Source organism: Malus sylvestris, chromosome 12, assembly GCF_916048215.2.
Source record: "Malus sylvestris chromosome 12, drMalSylv7.2, whole genome shotgun sequence".
Classification (NCBI taxonomy): domain Eukaryota; kingdom Viridiplantae; phylum Streptophyta; class Magnoliopsida; order Rosales; family Rosaceae; genus Malus; species Malus sylvestris.
In genome coordinates this window covers 15,322,606-15,344,304 of record NC_062271.1, presented here as the reverse complement: position 1 = coordinate 15,344,304, position 21,699 = coordinate 15,322,606, and the positions used below count along the sequence as shown (strand labels likewise).

The following is a 21,699-nucleotide window of genomic DNA, read 5'->3' as shown; positions in this document are numbered from 1 at the left end:
ACTCGAAACACAAGTCATTACACCACTTGCCATAGTATAAGTAGAGAGAATATATTTTTCATTGTCCCTCCGCTTGTATTACAACACTTGGTGTACCAACTTTTGTTCTGGACACTGATAGATTCTCAAAAGGTAGAGAGATTCATCGATACAACCAGATCACGGCACCTGAATGATGTATAACGTGAGGAGTTTACAAGAGGCCAATATTTTTCCATAAGCTTTCTTAAAGTTTTTAATGCTTTAACTAAACCATTTGTCCCTCCTCAAAACAAACCCAGAAAATGGACAAAATGATGGCACTTTCACTGCAACAGGCTAACAAATAGGACAAATATCATAAGCACTAAACGTGTTTACTTACCAGAAAATGGCAGCTTTGTACCGCTTTTTAAACCTGAGAGCAACTTTCATAAAATGAGATATGTAGGTACTGTTTGTTCTCCTTAAATTGCCCCCCACCTGCCCTCTTCATTTTTCATTCACTCAACCCAACCTTTTCTTCCATATCCCTTCTGTGTTTGGCCAGTGAGTTTTTCACTGTTGGAACATACAAAAGCAAATGGGGATTTCAAGTGAACTCCTGGCTTTCTTGAGCATTCTTGTGCTGGTTTTCGCAGCGGCTTGGGCAGACCCTCTGGTTCCTGCTCTTATCATCTTTGGGGACTCTGTTGCTGATGCGGGCAACAACAACAACCTCACTACACCCATCAAGGCAAACTTCCCTCCTTATGGAAGAGACTTTGTGACTCATAGACCAACTGGAAGATTCTGCAATGGAAAGCTTACCACAGACTTCACTGGTAAAAAAACTTTTTACCAACTGTTTTTTATCCTCCCTTTTGCTTGAAGATAATTAGTTCAGCACTGCCTTTCACAGCTGAATATCTAGGATTCACCTCATACCCGCCTGCTTACCTTAGCCCAGAAGCCGAAGGGCAGAACCTCCTGACCGGAGTCAACTTTGCATCAGCTGCTTCTGGCTATTTGGATTACACACCTTTCTTATATGTAAGCAGTAAAAACTCTCTCCCCTCCTCCCTCTCTCTCTCATGCTGATCACTGTTGGTTTTGCAGAATACACTTTCGCTGACCTGGCAACTGAATTACTATAGGCAGTATCAGAATGAAGTGGTGAGTATGGTGGGTAGCAACAACACCAGTGCCATATTCTCTGGTGCCATCCACCTTCTAAGCGCAGGGACCAGTGATTTCATTCAAAACTACTATATCAATCCCCTTCTTAGAATCTACTCACCTGACCAGTTCTCAAACATTCTCATTAGATCATACTCCACTTTCATTCAGGTCACTCCACAACTCAGATTATATACTATTTACTTTCTCTTTATCTGGAAATAAATGGAAAAGCGCTTTTTCTAAACAAAACATCATATTGCATCCCTCTCAACTATTTTTACGTAACAATTAGTATCAAACCTGGTCAGATCTTTGCTATATCTAGTTATTGGTCTTGTCCATGATCCCGAAAAAAGAAGAAATAATCACATTACCGAATGATGTTTGCTGACCAAACCTAAATGTATGTGAAACAGAACCGATTTAAATGCATAGTGATCATATAGAAATAGATTTGCATGATGATAATAGTGGATATGTTTGATACAGCAAATTGTACATCAGTCTATCTGTTTCTTTAAATACACTCATGACATAAGCAGCACATTGACAGAATTTGTATGCACTCGGAGCACGAAGGATTGGAGTCACAAACTTACCACCAATTGGGTGTTTGCCAGCAGCAATCACAATGTTTGGCTCTGGAACCAACGAATGTGTCCCAAGGTTAAACCAAGATGCCATTTATTTCAACAATAAGCTAAACAGCACATCTCAAGATTTGAAGAATAGGCTTCCAGGCCTCAAGCTTGTGGTCTTCAATATCTTCCAGCCTCTTCTGGATATGATTATGAATCCTGGTGATAATGGTAAAGCACCTCTCGGTTGATTAGTAAACCAATCGACAAAATAAAAACTATACTAGTTACAAAATTTCATTATCTAGAGAAAATAAAAGATGTTAATGTTTAATTTTTGACATTTTACTGAATACAAAGTTCTCTCCCCTCCCATCCAAATCGTTGCTTAAGAACAAAAGTAGTTCTAGATAATAAATATTAAGGGAAAAATTCTCAGCTTCCTCTTTGGCATCTTGTAAAATATATTTCCTCTATCACAAATACATTTCCTCTTTAACTTACACATTAAACCATCATTCAGCAATCAGCATTCACAAAGCAAGACCACTACATGAATATAATAAAAAATCTGTTTGAGCTAAACGTAGTGATTTTCTAATATTTCTGTGATGTAATGTGACAGGGTTCTTTGAGTCTAGAAGAGCTTGTTGTGGAACAGGTATATTAGAGACCTCTGTGCTTTGCAACTCTAGGTCTGTAGGAACATGTACCAATGCGACTGGTTATGTGTTTTGGGATGGATTCCATCCCTCTGAAGCTGCTAATGAGGTCTTAGCTGGAGATCTACTTCAACAGGGTTTTGACCTCATATCTTGAATCTATTTCCAAAGTGGCATAATCTAATACTACTGCACTCTTTTTATCTTATATAATGTAATATGATAATATATTGGTACTTAGTGGCTTTAGTTCAGGAATTTAGTTTCCTCATAATGTGAAGTTGCTTTGCTATTCATGTAAGAATGCCACTCGATGTTCTCACTATGAAAGTTCATGTGTTTAGATCCCTAGTGTTAATAAGATCGTGAAGCAGTTCTGTAATCTGTAAACAGATTCTAAGTTAGTGAAGGTAAATCCCGTGCATGAAAATGAAGCTACATAACTGATGCTTACTCAATGATTTGCCAAACCTTTTTATACATGAAAAGGAAAAATGAAAACTTATAAGGCAATCATTGGGTGTAGTTATCATCTTATCAGATAATTTAAAGTATTTCTCTTCCGTTTCTAATATCTTCTATCTTCTGTCTGGATTCTCTGGAATGACTAATCTGGACAAGAATATGAGGTTATGGGTTATTCTCTGCCAAGATGGGTATGACCTATATGTAATATTTTATGCCTTTAAAAATCCGTACAATCAAGGAAAATCAAAATTCACCTGAGTTCAGTATGTAACTGGTGAGAAATACTGTTGGTACAAGATAGGATTAAGGTTCAGTAAGGCAAGAAGAAAAAGGTATTAGCTGAGACCTTAGGAAAGTTCAAATCCTGCATTGGAACTGATTGCATATAGAAGTTTGTCTCTCAAAGTGCTTGGACGTTTGTAAGTTGGAAGCTGTAGGCATCACATAGGATGAAAAAAATAAGTGTTATTTGTAGCTGGAAAAAAAGAGAGCATAATGGGCCCACAGATATACGTTGCAGTCTAGTAGCATTTCTGAACCCCGTCCTTTGTAATGTTATTGATAAATTAGAAGGGATAGGGGGTATTTCTCCCTTATTGTACCTTCAGAGTATTATAGCAAGTTGAGGCTGATGGAAGCCGCTCAACATCATGTCCTCTCATTGTATCCCAGACAGGGATATCACATGCAACCTATATAAGACCAAATTCTTGAGGAAGTTTGATAAATTGATTGTATATACTCATACATATATGTAGATGTAAGATCAATTAAGATACCTTATGGATTGTAAAAGTAGGTTGCAGGTGCTTGAATCCAAGTAATGGAGCTCGAGAACAACTGGTGACGAATTTTAGAAGCATACAACGTTCTTTAGGTTCAAAACCTTTCATTACCTGTGGTAATGGTATGAAGAAACTCAATAAAACATAAAAGGATTGTAGGCATCTCAAATAACAAATGGGCACTATTAAACAACAAATACCACCTTCAATTATGAAAAACGAATAATATGACTGTTCATTCAAAAATCAGATAATGATGAAAGTTAACTTGCTTCTTTTCTGATAGTGAGACATGAACCAGCACTGAGATGTTGGGAAGAGAGAGACAGCATAATAAGTTTATATGAGCATATGGGGTCTTGAATGTGTAACAAATAATAGGCCACAAATACAGAACTCCATATTGATTCATTCAAAACAAAAGGGAACATGTATTTTACAAGAACCATTTTGGAGAAACCACTAGTGTAAGTTCCTAAAACAAGGAAACCTAATTCCACGAATTTATATAGGCTCATTCAACCTCAAAAGATGAGTCAATACCTCCCAAAAGATTTTAATCGTTCGGCTCCCGTCAGAGTAACCACCAGTGTACCTTGTGTTCTTCCTTAAATCATCAACATCAATGTCATGGTTTCCACCTGAAAGCAACTGCATAAAGTAATTATAGATCAGTATTTGACACCAACTGAACTCATGTGCATGAAAGTTCAGCAATCTTACAGGAAATGTGAATTTGAGGACTTAATACTGGACCGTAATGACCAGTTACACTGCCATTATGAACATATTTTAAAGGTAAAATCAAGATAGAAAACTTATAATTATTTCCCACCCAGAAAATCTGGGGATAGAATAACTCTACAGAGGGATCCTTTAGTTAAAGTGACTATTATATTTTAATTCCAGTGGTCCCTATTGTCAGATTTCAACATTTTTCTTCTTGCCAAATAGCTCTTGGTTAATGGCTTCTCTTCCCAACGTTGGAAGAGGTCACAAGTTCGACCCCCCTTCCAACATTGATCAACAAATAAAACTCTGGTTTTCCCCTTCAAATTCGCTGCAAGTGAGGAACAATTCTACTACCCTTTTTAAAGCCATTCATATTGATATTTTTTTCCAAATTATCACATTATCAGCCAGATATAAACCAAAGACAGAACAAAGTACAAAAAATGATAGTCCATTTTTATGGTTTTACTTTTCTACTTTTGGAATAAAAAAAAGGGACTACTTAAACTTACACGTTTTAAGATGATCAATATATTGAGCATAAGACTAATTGGCACATTAGGTTACAAGTGAAACATATTTTATATGAGTACAATCATAGAGAAATGCACCCAGCAGTCATACATTCACATTCACTAGAATTACAAGCAAACCCATGCACTGAGGGAGTTACCTGATTAAATTCACCTGCATTAAACAATTTTAGCCAGGATGGTGATATGAGATCAGCTAACCCTCTATAGAATGCATTTGAAAAAGGAAATATCTGCAGTTCAACATTGAAACAAGGTAATTTTTTCTCACCAGTAATAGTAAATTATTCAAAAACAATATCTTTTCCTTAGTTGAACCGGAATGAAATATAAACCTGTCGGTTAAGCTTATAATCAGCAATTGCATGAATGTATTGCATTTTGTTCTTGTTTGTCACAGTAGTATCCTTTCCACCAGGCTTAAGCTCAATGACATGCCGTTTCCCAAATGATTCTTCAGTTACTGTAAAATCAAGACAGAGTTCCTCCACGTCACCATCATAGTGCTGCAATAACCACACAAGTAAGGATCAAAATCTTTCAAGAGATGAAATACGCGACAAAGCATTTCAATACATGTAAGACAAACTTAATTCGGAATGGAAACTTCCAGATACCTAAAGCTGGACATGAACCAATATATTTATCTCAAATATTTCAGACAAAGCAACCAAACTCACCTTATTTCAAAGAGTTTAGGTAGCAATGCCACCATACGGACCCTATGAAGTTTACATTAAGTGGTCTTGGCATCATATAGCCTTTCTTTTGTTGGGTGTTATATAGCCCCTTAAGGAGCAAGGCACATTAGTTCCTTACTTTCTCATCCAAGTTTTACTCTTAAAACGTCTGGTAAATCCTGAAGAGTCTTACCATGTTATCTTAAAACTTCGTACATCAATTCAATTTAGTTACATGATCGTCAAAATATTGACCAATGGTTGAGAAAGTAAATGAGAAGGGAGACAAAGACAAAACAAACAAATACAATGTTTACCTTCACATACATGAGATTCTTGTAAAGCTCTGGATCCAGTGTTGATAGTTCATCAAGAAAGCTATACCGACCTAACAGCTTTTGTACAAAAACATGTGAAAAGGAGTAGTCTAGCAAAATTCCTTCATAAAGAGCTTTGCCAACAACTCTTCCAAGGAATTCAATCATCTGGATACCATTCTCTAGGAACCTTGCGGACGCATTAGGCATTAGAAGTCGGTCTGATGTTGAGGTTTGGGAAAATAGCCCATAACTGATAATCGGAAAGGTGAACTTAGAAAATTGACTTAAAAAAAAACGCCGCTACCACGTAAGAAAGCCAAATTCGTGATAGATTATTATCTATTTAAACTCTGAAACTTACTCAGGAGCAAAGGCTGCTTTTGATATATCTGTCAAAAACTCTTTAGATAATCCACCATAGTCCAGGCCAGCCTCCGGAAGGCCACATTCACTGACAAATGAAACATGGATTGATGACTTTAACCTTGAACCCAGGGAATTTAATTGCTGAAATCCATCTTCAACAATATGACCACGGCGAACTACTATCTCAACTGATCGTGAACCAGGTCCAGCAACGTCACCAGCCATTTTTCTGGAGGCTTTGTCCATCTTGATAAACTCTCTAAACATCTCAACTCTGCCGGGATAATAAAATATAGAATAAATCAGAGCAGACATCTTTAAGATTTTCGAAACCAAAGTTCAAATAATAATGTCAAAGTTTAAACTAAAAAAGTTGGTAGTGAGGAACATAATTCGATATTGTTAAAGGCGGTGAAGAATCATATGGACAATGAAGAATCGGAGTTGAACAAGACCTACCAACCCACCCACCTACCAGTGCTCACTCAACCTCACAAGCCAGAGAAGCCACATATGCATATTGCATTGAAGAACTTCCGCACTCTCACTTGCAAACATATAGAAACCAAACATTGAAGTTGACAAACCTGTTCAACCCCAAGGCATATGACCAGGGCCCCCACAGCCCCCCAACCCCCCCAAAAAAAAAAAAAAAAAATTTTGTGGCCTAAAAAAATGGTAGTCGATCTGAGCAAGAATCAGGGTCCTGCTTAAATCGTAGCCGCCTTTTGTCACATGATACAAAGTCGAATCGGACTATGGCGAATAATAATCAACTCAACACCACCAACTCTATCATTCGTTCCTCATCCAAACCCACCAGAAGGCGAATATAACACAAAAGTTTAATTAGTTGCAAAGCTGGTTATGGCAGCTCATGTCTCATGATGAAGAAACAAAGAAAAAGTCTAAGTTTTCAAGGAAACGACACCATTTTGAAAAGAGTTTAAAATTAGTCATTTTTCTTAAAATAATAAAATAATAAAAGGCCCACTAACCCTCCCTCCTCCCATGTCTTATAAACTTGACCTGCCGGTCCTATACACATGATTTATCTCTTTGTTCACTATAACAATATTGACCTAAATATACAATTAATACGGCACAAAGGTTGGGGATGTACGCTAAGCACACAATTTGTTATGGGTTTGTCAAGTGCTCAACAAAATGGCTCACTTAGAAAAATTGAAAAAAATAAAAAATGGGATTCCATGAGGACCTATATCCGCCACTGCTTATTTGTCCCCCCCCCAGGCTTCTCCAAAGTTAAGAAAGAAGAAACAACTTGAACTATGCAATCAATTGAGTTTTCGGTTTGTCAATTATTTCCATACCTTTCTTCAAATGGAAATACATGTGGAGTTGTAGTTATAACAGAGCCTATACTTGGAACGACTGGGGCATCATCTGATCCTACATTTGTTGAGAAAACTTCATGAGTTCTGGCAGCTACAGCAATTGGAGGGCGGTTCTTTCTAGCAGGTGCAAGCCACAAAACAGAGGGGCAGAACTGGTGCCTGCAATCCCTTTCATACATTAAATGCAAGCATCTGATTGCAGATTCCATAAGGGGTCTATCCTGCTGTCCAATAGTTTGAGAAAATCCGTTATAAACTAATGCATTGAGAACAGATGCAATTTTCCGTTGTTGCTCCAGTGTGAATGGCACCTATTGAAATGCTCAAATGATTAGAATTGACTAATCCAAGAAATCAGTGAAAACATAGAAAATTAGAAAAACCTTAAAGTATTTACCTGTTTCTCATAAAACTCTATATCATCAAGAATCAAAAGCAGGTGCGAATAACTTGCACAGAAAAGATAAAGCATACATGACATGTCTCTTGAAATACCTTGAGGGCCATGCCTCACAGGTTCTATATCCCAAACATCAGAAGAATCCTCATGAACAGATCTAGGATTAGGTTGACTATCACTCAAATTTGTATTATCAATGCCTGATTGCGACTTGCCAGTAATTTTATGAAGAACAGTGACCCACTTATTAACTCCATCATTGTTGGTGTGTTTTAGTTTTCTCTCAAAAGCCTCATCTTTTTTTACACCACCAGACTTTTTAGTGATACAATCATAATGCTCAGGAGCAGTGTGACCATCCCCAGGAAAAAGGTAAGTTTCCAAGGCTCTCCACAGATTCACAAGAAACCCAGGAGTAAAAGAGAGCATGTTAAGGACAGGAAAAGAACCAACTGTGGGGTTCAAGAATGAAAATATTCTGAGCATGTAAGAATATAAATGCACAATATCTAGCAGTTCCAACTTCCCTAAACGTTCAATTTTTTTTGGTGTCAGAGTCTCAGACCCTTGAATATCACCAACTTTATTCATTGTTGCCAAGAGATCTGTAAGATGCCACTGCTGGGAAATAGGCCTAAACATATCCAAGTACATCTTAAAGGAACCCGTCTCACCCTCACATAAAACTGTATTGGGCTTCTCATGGGTTTCAACATCACTTTGGAGAGCCTGCTTATCCTTGACACAGTCAACATTCTCAAGCATAGACAATAAGGTTTCTGCAAGAGTGTTAACAGCACAGACATATGAGACAGAGTCCAAATCTTGATTGAACCCTCCAGGATCAACGGAATCACTCTCTGTCACTGTTGCTAGGTATATAATGTTTGCAAGAGCCCAACCAACTGGGGGAATCACCTTCGGAAGAAAATGAACCTTTGATTGATCCACATCTAACATCTCCTTTAGTATTTTGTCTTTCAAAATCTGCCATCACCTGAAAAAGTTTGATCAGGTTCCACATGTCGGAATTACACAGGACTGAGAAGTTATATTTAAAAGGAAACAAAAAGGAAGGAACTTAGGTTTTAATCACTTATGTGCGATTACAACCCCAAATATGATGACAAAATTTTTGAAAATTCACATAACATAGATAGAAAGACATATAGAGGGATGCATGCAATTTATGAAGAATGAACAAAATACAGAACCAATATCATACATACTTAATAATGAATCTGCTCACGGATTACCCAAGTTGAGAATGTCAAAATAAAATATATGAAAAAGGTTGTCTCCTATGTAGTAATGTTCGGAGTCATTGTTACTAGCAACTGCAAGGTACCTTCCACAATATGTTCACATTTACCTATTAATAAGTGTCACAAAGTATTGAACCATTAATAAAATTAATTCCCCATCCAATATAATTGTTTGATAAAGCATGTATTGTTTTCAGAAGAAGAGATATGCTATTCCCAAAATCTTAATAAGATTAATTTTTTTACTTTTCCCTAAACTAGCCCGCTCATACTAAATTGGCATCAATTCGACGTATTGGTTGGAATAGATCCCTTTTACATGGAAAAGAGATAGCTACGATTTCAACATGAAATGCCAGATTAAGATTGGAATTATGCAACCGTTGCTCACTAGTTATATATAGATTCCTAAAAGCAAGTTGGCTCTTCATATCCAAAAGAAGGGTTATCATAACCACTGATAAATCTACACAGACATATTCTAATGATAGACATATTCTAATGAGAGTGTATATTAAAGGAAATACCTTACTAAAAATGAATTTGCACTTAGTAGGTTCAAATTTAATGAGCCTTACCAGTAATGTCTGGAAACAAGGTGAGAGAATGGACTTGTGCCTCATAGCAGATATAAGCACAGCTGGAAGGCGTTGGGTAAGACAAGGAATTGTAAGTAGAAACACGCAGTACTTCTCGGCAACATAATGGACATCCAATGAGCCAGGGCCATCTGAATCAAACTTTGCTAGATGAAATGGCCTGAGAGCTAAAGTTATTGTACTTGCTGTAATCAGAAAACTATCATCTCTTTGTATGTTACTGCTTATCCGTGAAAATCCAGGAGCATCCAAAGTACTAATGTATCTTCTAATAGATAGGTAAAGACCACTTTCACCAGTCCCCATAAATCGAACTAAATACTTCACTGCCGCATCTGCACTCTGGCAGTCATGCTCAGCAACGCTCTTCCATCCTTTGAAATCAGTTAAGACAACAACAAAACGCATTGCTAAGGAGGTGAGAGCAACAATAACTTGATCCCGTGCACGGGACGTGTCACACTTAGAAAGAACAAACATGCAGAGAGAAATCAGCTTCCTTGACTGATAACTCCAGATTCTTCTCTCTTCAAGAGTGCCGATTGCCAATGAACAAAAGTTCTTCTTTGAATCTACATATGAAAAATGAAATCAACCCAACAGCTAAAACACACAGAGAAAACTAGTCAACTGTAAAAAAGAAGCATACCAGTAGAATTCACGCTTTCCAGTAGAATCTGAAAGCAGGTCTTCATAGAGCACATTTCTGTAGTTTGAATGTTGCTATGCCAAGTAGATAAACAAGTAATAAAGAAAAGAAAAGGCCTCACTACATTGCTGGAAATCCATGTTGCAGTGAAGGCTAACTCAGCATACTGTTCCACCACTTTCTCCCACTCTCCTCGAACCTCCAACGCGGCCATCTTCACGGCCCTGTAGCGCCTCCACTCTCTCTGAAAACACAAAATTAAATATGAACAAGAAAAACCCTTATATGCCCTCCACAACAGAATCTAAACTCTAATTTGTTTTTCATTTTTTTAGAACTTCAATTCTTGCCCACATAAAAAATTCGCTTACTTTAGCCAAAAATCAACACCAAAATGCAGAAGTTTCAAATTTTATAAATGAAAAAGCGGAAATTTTTTTGAAAACTAATGAAAAAAAGAAAAGCAAACACCTGAATGAAGAGCGCAGCAACCGTGGCCCGTCGGGCGTACTGACGGAGCTCTCGTTCCTGAGAGACCTTCTCGAGAAGCGCGTCTCTGGTAATCTCCTTGGCGCTCGCTCCTCTCAACGAAACCTGAGCAATCCGATCGCCATTTCGAATCAAATTTTTCAAATTTCTGAGAAATGTAATCGCAAGTTTCGATTGATTGGACAAAAAGAAAATGAATTGTGGGGTCGAATAAGCAATTTGTAGTACCTGATGTTTGCCTCGCTTGTCCATGGAAGTCGAGCTTTTTCTTCGATCTCTTTCGCTTCTCTAGTTCTCTTCGACGATGATATTTCGTGACCGTTTCCTCAAACTCTGGTTTTCCCCTTTGTTTTGTTCAGTTTTGGGTTTTTATCTCTGAAATGGGCCAACATGCTCCTGAAATTAAAATTGAATGTCGCAAATCAACGTGTGCTCACGTGTCACATTACTCCTCTTATAAATCTTATTAAATATTGATATAAGAATTAAAAATATTTAATTAATAAAAAACAATTTTTCTTTTTGTATAATTAGAAGCTAAAAAAAGAAAAAAGAATAACGAAGATGAATTGCAGGCATTTGAATGTTCTTCGCCTCAGCCAGAGCCGCGGCCGCGGAGTCTCTGAGCTCGGTGGCGTTCGACAAGTTGATCTCCACCAGATTCTAGCAATTGGCAGCCAAACACAGTAACCCAGTTCAGTAAAAGCAATTCGACCGCGAAAGATCTATCGAAAGGAGGCTCAACTTGCAGGCATTTGAACGGCGGCGAGGGAGGCGTCCAGGACTCGCGGGCAGAGCGTGAGATCGACGTGGGAGGCATTTGGGTACCAGCGGAGGACTCTCGGGAGACGATTATATGCCGTTCATTAGGAACTTTAGGGTGTGTATGTTTGACTGGATTAGGGGACTGGACTGGACTGGACTAGACTCATTGCTAGTGTAGTCCCTTGTTTGGTCTGGACAAGGATCATGTTTAATGAGCTTAGGTCGGACTCGCTCGGATTATATAACTTGCTAGGTGTTCTTAACAAAGATCCCCAATTTCAACCGAATTGCTAAGACCGTCTCCTTCTCTGTTGTCTTCTCCTCGTCTAAGTCCCAGAGCCCCTCTTTCGTCTTCCTTCTCTGCCAATCTTCCACTTATTCCTCATCTGACAAGACCCATAACCTCTACCGCCTCTGACTGTCGTGGGCACATATCACCGCAGAGGGTTTCATTGAAACCCAAATCATGAGATCTTTGTGAACCCATTAGTGGGTGAGGAACATGATTGCAATGGAGGAATCTGAAAAGCCAAGAATGCCGGTGTCCACGACGACGAAGCGGCTTGGGGTCACCGCCTAAGATGCAAGGACATTGGGATTGGCGAAGAAGATAGAGGCAGCAGCCTGAGAGGCTTTGATTTGCGGAATTGGAGTTGGTTTTGAGACACTATTTCGACGACGGGACACTCTGCAATTGTGGAATTGGAGTTGTTTTGATCTGATCTCAAATTGTGTAATTGGTTTTCGAAGATGAAAGTTTTCAGACAAAAAAAAAGAGATAATTAATAATAAAATATTAATAAAAAGGGATTAAATAATATAATATTAGAATTTATTAATTATCTTGTTTTTAGTCCGACACTGTCACAAACGCTTCACTAAGTTAGTCCAGGTTAGTCTAGTCTAAGCCAATCTAGCTTAGTCCCTGAAGCTAATTTAGTTTGAGATAGTCCGATGCAACAAACGCATCTTTATGGTTTATAGAGGGAAATGACATCTCCCCTTTATGTGCGACAACTGGGGTGGGAAGAAAGAACATCGTCTTCCCTATTTTTTTTCAAGTTTTTAATTATATAAAATAATTTTTTAATTTTTTAAATATTTTTCATTCAAATAAAAATATTTAATTAGACTTGTGGAACCAAGTTATCTGCCAAATCAGCACACAACAAATTTTTTGACAAATTTTTAACGGAATGACCATATTGATTTGTAACACCTATTTCCAAGCACTATATTAATTGATTTTCAAATTTATGAATCATCTTGATGAGATGAGTCAATTTCAAGGACCATTTGTCACAAAAACCCTTCACTTTTTATCAAGTCGTGCACTTTCGTTTTTATCCCACACGCACCAAGGCGCGAGTAAATCCTAAGGTTAAGATGTTGCAAAACAGCTAAACTCAAAAGTCAAACTTAAAGAATTTATTAGGCCAAATTGGTTTAAAGATCTCCGTGGTCTTTAGAGTATTCGAAAAGTAACCCCTTTTGTAAAAAAAAATCATGATTTAAACCCTCTGGTGAATAATATTAGCAAATTTAACCCAAAAGTTAGATTTCTGTCAAATCTCAATTAGATGTAGGGATAAAAATGTTGAATCACTCTTTCTTTGTGTTAACCTTTCTTCTCTCTTCCTCTTTCTCTCTGTGTACCTTCACGGCTCGCCAAGTGCGCTCATTTGAGTCATGGTTGCCACAGGTATGGCATACCTCCTTCACCAGAGGTCTTGATTGTAGCCCCCAATCTCCATTATTGACTCAAAAATAGATAGAACACAAGTTTTGGTCGTCCGAGGTATCTTCCTCAAAGATATGAGTGCATCTCTATTCCCATTCCTCATCTTGTCACTTTCAACCATCGCATTTTTATCATAACAAACACAATACCTCCATTGTGGAACTCAACTAAACATTTCTTTTAGCTAAAAATAAAATCACTCTGATTCAGCAAAACAAAAAGATAGTGCTACAAATCTTACACCACCAAAGTTCCTAAACTTTTCTTTTATCGGTTTCTCCATTCTATTTTTGTTCATATTCAGGTGTATTTGCAATAACTCCCACAAGTTGCCCTACCAAAGTGGAATTTAAACTCGAACCGTTTGCTTTGAATTCAAAACCCGAATTTAATGGACCCAAAAGCTGTTTCCTTGAGTCTTCAACCCTGGGAGATGCAGCAGATGAGCCCAATGCCATGTTATTTTGTAAGGGAGCCGTGGAGGTACACAAAAAGAGAGAAAGGTGAAGAGAAGAAAGGGTAACAAAAATAAAGAGTTGTTGGACATTTTTATTCCTACATTTTAACTAAGATTTGACAAAAATCTAACTTTTGGGTTAAATTTTCTAACATTCTTCACCACGAATGTTTAAATCCTAATTTTTCTACCACAAGAGTTACTTTCCGAATACTCTATAACCACAGGGACAATTAATCCTATTTAGCCAATTTATTATTAAGAAATATCCTAAAAGATGTTATAAAAATGAATGAGCCAATCAGTAGTACGATCTAGTGGTATTCATCTTCACTTTTAAGTGAGAGGTCTTAGGTTCGATTCTCGCCAAAAGCGAATTTGAACCACATTATTGGTAGGCCCTTATGAGGCTTAGCCCACTCCTGCACCTCTTTAGTGTAGATAATATTGCTTGTTAAAAAAAAAAGATGACCCACATGGAGAAATAGGCACCATCCCACTACATTTTGTTAACCCACAAATGTTGAAGGTGTGATGCTAGTCTCGTGTGCTACTTTCACATTTCTTGGCCTTAGCAGGGAACTATATGTTTTCCTATATAAATGGCCTATTAGCTCACAAATGTTACAAAAGAAGAAAATACACAATCTATTATTTTCATTGCTTTGTAATTTCAGTTTGATATTGCGAGAGAATATTACCATTGCCCTGAGGACGTAGGCACACTTACCAAACCTCGTAAATATTGTGTCTCATTTACTTTAGTGGATGATTGTACCAGCCACTCCATAAACAAACATGAGGGCTGATGCGAATTTTTACTTAACACATAAATTAAACCCTCTTGTATCAATTGTAGTAAAAAATGTAAGTAGGTATCGTTCTGGACCGGGGATTAGGAGGGCTTGCTAATAACCTCTAAACTGACTTAAAAACATATAAACAAAGTTAAAAACACTAAACTAGACTCAAAATTCAAAACAAACTCAAAGAACTCAAAACAAGCTAAAAACACTCAAATTTGCCTAAAAACACAAACTGGCCAGATTTGGACTCTAAACACACTTTTGGACGAATTTTGGTTTCAACTTGGTTCGAAATACTTAAAAGCACAAACTAAATCAGTTTCTAACTAATATGACTCAACAAGGTAAAAGGGGTTTTGGTTTTGATGAATTTGAAAACAAAACAAGTAAATTAAAGAACTAATGAAATCTGCAAGAATTTGAGTAAATTGAATGGATGGAAGGCTAGCTAGGAGGTTCTTCTCCACACATGACACACTTGTAAACAAAACGATTTCCAGTTGCTTTTCAATAAACTACGAATTCTCAACGCCCCAGATTAACTGTGAATTGCACTAATTAACCTTCAGATTTTCCTAATTTCATTGAATTGGATGATTGCATACAACAATCCAAAGCATTCCCCACAGGTTCCCTACATGAATTGCATAATAGAGATACAAGCAAGAATCATTAAGTTCTATGAAAATCATAAGCATTGACGAGACACTTGTAACTATGAATTGCATGAAACTTATGCCAAGAATTTACTTAACATAGTTGTGACGAGCAACCTTCACTACTTGTGATATAAGTTCATAACGATTAGGTGAAACTCCCTTATATCCTAGCATCAAATTTATGCATGAAAATTAAGCGTGCACTCTCAACCAACATACACAAATCAGTTTTAATTCAAATGGATAAGTAAATTGAAATCACAACTTATGAATCACAACTGAAAGTAATCAAATCATATTGCAAGCATAAACATGGTTTTGAATTCCCCCTAGCAAAGCAAAGGTAAACAAATTTAGACATTGAAAACAAAAGAATGAAAACACCTAAAAACGCTCCAACAATCCAACTTGAATGGCAAGCACGTCCAAGGGTCCTCATTCTTCTCTTTGTTGTGGCACAAGGTGTGGTTTGATGGGTGCGTATAGATATATGGAAGGGAATGGCTAAATGTGTTTAGGTTGGATGGAGGTCACGGCAAGGAAAGGGAAATGAAGGTGTATGAAATTATGTTTTTATTGTGGGAATGTGTAGAATGGTTAAGAAGAAAAGACTCTGCCTTACGGCAGAATGTGTCTTCCTCCCTTCTCCCTAAACTGTCCATGTGAATGTGTCTTTGGATGGATCTCCCCTCCCTTGTTATGGTGAAGGGTGGATGTATTTATAGGCTAGGGAAATGACCACCATCTAATTAAGGTGGTAGTGGTGTATGTTGTGGTAATGAGTGAATGTAATGGGTGTAGTGGGTGAATGTTTGGTAATGAGTGGATGTAATGGGTGAGTGTTTGGTAATGAGTGGATGTAATGGGTGTAGTGGATGGATGTTTGGTAATGTGTGGATGTAATGGGTGTAGTGGATGGATGTTTGGTAATGAGTGGATGTAATAGGTGTAGTGGATGAATGTTTGTAGTTGTAGGTCAACACACTTGCACACACACATGCTGATATCTAGCCTTCAAATCTTAAAAAATGTCCATCCTCATGTCTCTATGCTTGCACTATCCAATCTTGGCCCAAAAATGCTCCAAAATGCTCCAAATAGCACTTTGTTGCTAACTTTGTTATTTGAACCTACAAACACACGAAAATAGCTTAAAGTACTAAAATAACTAGAATTAAACTAAGTAAATGCCAAGAAACAAGCTAACTAAGTTGCATAAATATGCTCCTATCAAATTCCCCCACACTTAGCTTTTGCTAGTCCTCGAGCAAAACAAAAGAAACAAAACGAAACAAAACAAACAAAACACAACCTAACCTTCCAACATTTGCCTCAGGGATTTCCAATGCACATGACATGTTAAAAATCATTATTCCCACAGATTTTGGTTATCTTCACACTTGAGCACAAACTTAATCACAGTCACTACTTACTAGTTCACAATTAACCAATTAAAACAATGTTTTGAATGTAGTAACATGCCTTAGAGAATTTGCTCAATTCCTTACAAGATACTCTTTATTTTCACACACATTTTCTGACTACACACCCTACACTAGAGACTGGGACTGGCATATGTTATAACAAAGGAAGCAATTTTCTGGAGTTATTAAGCATGTTTAGATATGACCTCATGAATGGTATGCTACTACTTAGATGCGAGAACCAGTGACACCATATGCTCATACCAATTTCGAACTCCATAAATTGAAACGCACAACACTCAAGATTGAAGTCAAGGGTTGTAACAGGACTTGGAGGTAATGGCTAACAAAGAAAGGAAAGGAATAACAAACGTTCTTAAAGCGATAGCAAGCAAAGCAATAAAATAGACACTTGGAATTCACTTTAGAATGCAGAATCAACTTTTACATACAAAGGGAAGATTCATGCAACACCTAGGGTCGAATTCAATGTTTTGGACCTTTTTTTAACAAACAACACTTTAGAGCTTTTTTTCATACTTTTTTTTTCTTTTCTCTACCCGTGCCTTATTAAGGACTTTGGCACACACACACACAAGAATCACTTCCCCCCACACTTGCTTTCTGCAATACATTGATAAAAAAAGAGTTCATTTTAGGTCATGCTTTACTATGCTTCAAGAACAAGGGTATGGATGATCCTAAAACTAGGCTAGGTAAGGATAGTGTGGGTTAACAAAGAACATAGGCTTAACAAGGCTCAACGGGGTTAAACTTAAACACATAATGAAATAGGGGCACGACAATTTGGCTTTGGTGGTCACTACACAACTTCATCTTGAATATGTGTTATGCAAATCAATAGCATGCTTTGAATGAAATAGGCATGAGTTCTAGCATTTGGAACTAAATGATGAAACGCTTTCTAAGTAGCAACCAAGCAAAGAATAATGAGATCATGCAACGACTTTAGAAAACAATGATGCACATATTATTAACTCTCCAAATAAACATTTAGGCTCAAGTCTCACAAGGTTGTAGCGTTCATTTGAGTTCCTTCCTTCAAGCATGTTACAAAAACTGATTTTTCCTTTATGATTGCAGGTGAATTCATAAATTATAACCACAACCAAGCATACACCAAAGAGTAAATCAATTTTCATCCATGTTTATAACTCTCTTTAACAGTCATGTAATTAAAAACCAAATCCTAATCATTGTGTTGGAAGGTACCCTAAGACACAAATAAACACACAAAAAACAACTCTTTTTGGTTTTTTCAAAACAATTTTTTTTTCAAATTTTTGTGAGATTTTCGGACTTTTATGTCAGAACACACTAAAACACTCCAAAAGAGCTTAAAAACAGCAAGTAACAACACTAGAAGTAATGGGTGATAAACTCATACGAATTTCATGCAAAACAACTTGGTTACCCCCCCCCACTTAAATCAAACATTGTCCTCAATGTTTCAAGCATAAACTCACACAAAAACAAGCAAACAAACTAACAACGAATAAACATGACAAGTATGGTAAAGTAAAAACCAGACAGAATAGAGTTTAAGAACGCAAATTTGGTTTTGAAGATAGATGATCTTGGCGAATTTCCACAGCTTTTATCTCGAACTAGTTTGGAATTCTGAGCGAGAAATATCAGAGTTCCTTGGTTTCAAATCAGACTCTTTCTGCTGGGTTGATTTGATTGTGCAGTCTGCATTCTTTTCTGCTTGTTTCTTCTGCACGGCAAGCAGGCACGAGGTAAAGGTGATAGTCTGTTTCTTTCTTCAATCTTTCCAAGTGCCCACCATTTGCTTTCTTTTTCCTTATCCCTAGCTGAGGATGAATTAGCACATTGTCTCCACATGCTTCGAGGTATCATTTTCACTTCCCTTATCTGTTCCCAAGCAGATGTGGTAGACGAAGAGGAAGCATAAGATGTTGAAGATGAGTACTCGAGAGCAAGGCTAGGTAAGCAATCAGGAAGGGGTACCAGGCAGTCGGTTCCAGATCGGAAGATTGATACCAAGTGCTGGCTAATTGCTCTCTTTCTCCTTGTCCCCTCAAATGAAAACAATGACAAGGAGAAGGACATGGAGAAAGCATGATATGAGATAATCTTGCTTTCAACCTTCATGATATGAAATACTTTTGCTTGAGATGAGTTGTTTGCAAAGGTACCCCAAGGAATAAGGAACACTGAGTGACTCGAGAGGCTTCGTTGGGAAGGCATTCTCGGAGATGAAGAAAGGTTATGTATGTCTGCCTTGCAATGGAGGGTGAAGGTTGACATTTATAGAAATTAATAACCGGTACTATTCTTTCACTCTTGTCGGCAACCGTTGGATGATTTAACAGTAAACTTAACGTGCCTTCTACTTCACAAGAAATCTTCGACAAATTGCCCGTAATTTCCGCAAGGCTGAGTGTGCATGTGACAGGCACTGACACGTTTGGAAAAGCAAGTGCCTCTTTGATATCTGGAATCGGCGCTTCGACAAACTGCCTATGATTTCTGCAAAGCTGAGTGTGCATATGACAGGCGCTGACATGTCTGGAAAAGCAAGTGCCTCTTCAATATCTGGAATCGGCGCTTAGGCAAACTGCCCATGATTTCCGCAAAGCTGAGTGTGCATGTAACAGATGCTGACACGTCTGGAAAAGCAGACGCCTCTCCGATTTCTAAGCTCACCTCTTCGAGTTCTGAGCTCGCCTCTTTGAGTTCTGAGCTCCGTCGAGTGCAGAGGTTGCATGTGACAAGTGCGAACAAATCTGGAAAAGAAGATTGACCCGTGGTTTTTGAGCAAGCCCAGCTTTTGAGAAAGCTAGCGCCTCTTCGATTTTTGAATTGGCCTATTCGATTTCTGAGCTCGCCTCTTCGATCTCTGAAATCCCATCGAGTGCTGGTTTTTATAAAGGTGCGCAGTATGTTTCAAAGCACACTTAATTTCTGCTTGTAGAAACTCCCTTCTTGCACTTCTACGATCTTGACTTGTCCGACCTTTTCTTTCTTCAACACCTTTGAAAATGTCTGGCCCCTCCGACCGTTGTTTTGACTTGAACCTTGGTGAAGAGGCAGCCATACCTTCTCCAGACAACATATGGCGCCCATCCTTCATATCCCTTACTGGTCCTCTTACCGTTTGGGATTCGATGATGAAGAATGATATGACCGCTGTGGTGGTGGCCTGGAACCTTGTCACTCGCAAAGATAACAGAATACTTTCCAAACGATTTGATGAGTTGACTGTTAAGGATTCTCTGGCTCTCAGTGTGCAGTGTGCAGGTTCTGTGTCCAATATAGCCCAACACCTATTTGCTCGAACCCGTCAAGTTGAATCATTGGCAGCTGAAGTGATGAGTCTCAAACAGGGATTAGAGGGCTCAAGCATGATAATAAACAGTTGCACAAGCTCGCACATAACTATGCTACAAACATGAAGAGGAAGATTGACTAGATGCAGAAATTTGATGGTCAGATTTTACTTGATCATCAGAGGTTTGTAGGTTTGTTCCAACAGCATTTGCCTTCATCTTCTAGAGCTGTACCGCGTAATGAAGCTCCAAATGATCAACCTCCGATGCCTCCTCCTTTTGGGGCTCTATCGACTACTGAGACTTCTCCTAAGCAGCCTTTGTGAAGGCTTCCTCTTGTATTTTCTGCTTAATGTTCCTTTTTTTTTTCATGAAAATGAATGTAAAATACCTTGCATATCTATCAATGTTTCAAAAATAAACCCACACCAAAAACAATTAAACAAGTAACAAATAAAAATGACAATCATGGCAAAATAAAACTGCAGAAAATGGAAGGTTTTTAGGAACGCAAAACCAATCGTGGAGCAATTCAAAAATCTTCCTTATTTGAATACATGGGTTGCCTCCCAAAAAGTGCTTGCTTTAACGTCTTCCAACCGGACGATACCTCATTCTAAACTTGGATAGGGCCCATAGCATGGAATTGATCCTTGAATGGAAGGTGATACTTGATGTGATCTGGCAATGGTTTAAATTCTAGTGTAGGTGCCTGAATCATCAAAATCAGCAAGTTAGTATATAATAAAATCGAAGTTGGAGAAGATGGCTTACTTGCTTGCTCCAACACAAACTCAATTACGAACACCACATTTTTGAAGGTTGCAGGGATATGAGACTTGGCCAGTTTTGGTGTTTTGAGAGTTATGACTTTTCCCGTGTCATAAAATCCAACTTCTTTGGGAATTTTCATCTCAAGTGTATCTTCTTTGGAAAGGTTTCGAAGATGCCTTTCTCACCCTTTTCTTCCTTGGATTGCATGATCCTGCAAGGAATAAGGACATTTGGTGAAACGGGGTCAGGACAAATTGAATTTAGGCTTACCTTGGTTGTAGTGGACGACATAGAGGGCATATGAGGCTGCGGCAAGGGTGGTTCTTCCCTTGCCGTGGCCTTGTTATTCTCCTATTCTTCAAGCAGCAGCTGTTCATCCATGTTTTGGCTTGGTTTGGATGTCTTGGGTTCACCTCTAACCTCCATAGCACTTCCCAAAGTGATAGCATCATGGATTTCAAAATCTTCCTTCAAATTTTCAATAGTTGAGTTAGAGAGTTCACTTTGCTCTTGAATTTGTGCCATGAACTCCATAATCTGCCCAATTTGCTTCTCCAATTCACCTGTCTTCTTGGCTTGATTTTGCATCTCTTTGTTTCGATTTTCTACTTCTTGGTTCAAAGAGGTGAGTAACTTATTAAACATATCATTATCCAAAGACGTACCTGAATTGAATTGGGCAGATTGTTGTGGTGGTTGTGATGGTTCATATGGCCAGTGATAGAACTCATCTGA

The 21,699-nt window shown here is 38.0% G+C and overlaps 2 protein-coding genes across 4 annotated transcripts; one reads left to right on the top strand and one right to left on the bottom strand.

Moving 5' to 3' along the window:
- Positions 1-493: 493 nt before the first annotated feature.
- LOC126592606 (GDSL esterase/lipase At5g03820-like) lies at positions 494-2,681 on the top strand. The gene is made up of 5 exons (XM_050258359.1): positions 494-803; positions 881-1,011; positions 1,078-1,308; positions 1,694-1,949; positions 2,344-2,681. The coding sequence occupies exons 1-5, from the start codon at positions 563-565 to the stop codon at positions 2,535-2,537; spliced, it is 1,053 nt and encodes a 350-aa protein (XP_050114316.1). The 5' UTR covers positions 494-562; the 3' UTR covers positions 2,538-2,681.
- Positions 1,563-12,511, bottom strand: LOC126592602 (E3 ubiquitin-protein ligase UPL7-like). 3 transcript variants are annotated; one of them, XM_050258354.1, is made up of 15 exons: positions 11,253-12,507; positions 11,007-11,129; positions 10,536-10,779; positions 9,866-10,458; positions 8,020-9,009; positions 7,599-7,933; positions 6,260-6,538; positions 5,896-6,148; positions 5,234-5,404; positions 5,039-5,131; positions 4,177-4,284; positions 3,628-3,744; positions 3,451-3,540; positions 3,195-3,279; positions 1,563-1,937 (listed from the first exon to the last, which is right to left on the bottom strand). In XM_050258354.1, the coding sequence occupies exons 1-14, from the start codon at positions 11,274-11,276 to the stop codon at positions 3,196-3,198; spliced, it is 3,504 nt and encodes a 1,167-aa protein (XP_050114311.1). In that variant the 5' UTR covers positions 11,277-12,507; the 3' UTR covers positions 1,563-1,937; position 3,195. The 3 variants fall into 3 exon arrangements, 1 of the variants encoding a protein (XP_050114311.1); XR_007612718.1 differs by lacking the exons at positions 1,563-1,937; positions 3,195-3,279; positions 3,451-3,540 and having other exon boundaries at positions 3,629-3,744; positions 5,053-5,131; positions 11,253-12,510; XR_007612719.1 differs by lacking the exons at positions 1,563-1,937; positions 3,195-3,279; positions 3,451-3,540; positions 3,628-3,744; positions 4,177-4,284 and having other exon boundaries at positions 5,053-5,131; positions 5,906-6,148; positions 11,253-12,511.
- Positions 12,512-21,699: the final 9,188 nt, after the last annotated feature.

Excerpts from the sequence above, each read along its gene's own strand:
- LOC126592606 (XM_050258359.1), top strand. The coding sequence starts at position 563 with ATGGGGATTTCAAGTGAACTCCTGGCTTTCTTGAGCATTCTTGTGCTG. Across the intron at positions 1,012-1,077 it reads ATTACACACCTTTCTTATAT|AATACACTTTCGCTGACCTG; the intron begins GTAAGCAGTAAA and ends TTGGTTTTGCAG. Across the intron at positions 1,309-1,693 it reads CATACTCCACTTTCATTCAG|AATTTGTATGCACTCGGAGC; the intron begins GTCACTCCACAA and ends GCACATTGACAG.
- LOC126592602 (XM_050258354.1), bottom strand. The coding sequence starts at position 11,276 with ATGGACAAGCGAGGCAAACATCAG. Across the intron at positions 11,130-11,252 it reads ACAAGCGAGGCAAACATCAG|GTTTCGTTGAGAGGAGCGAG; the intron begins GTACTACAAATT and ends CGGATTGCTCAG. Across the intron at positions 3,745-4,176 it reads CGATTAAAATCTTTTGGGAG|GTAATGAAAGGTTTTGAACC; the intron begins GTATTGACTCAT and ends CCATTACCACAG.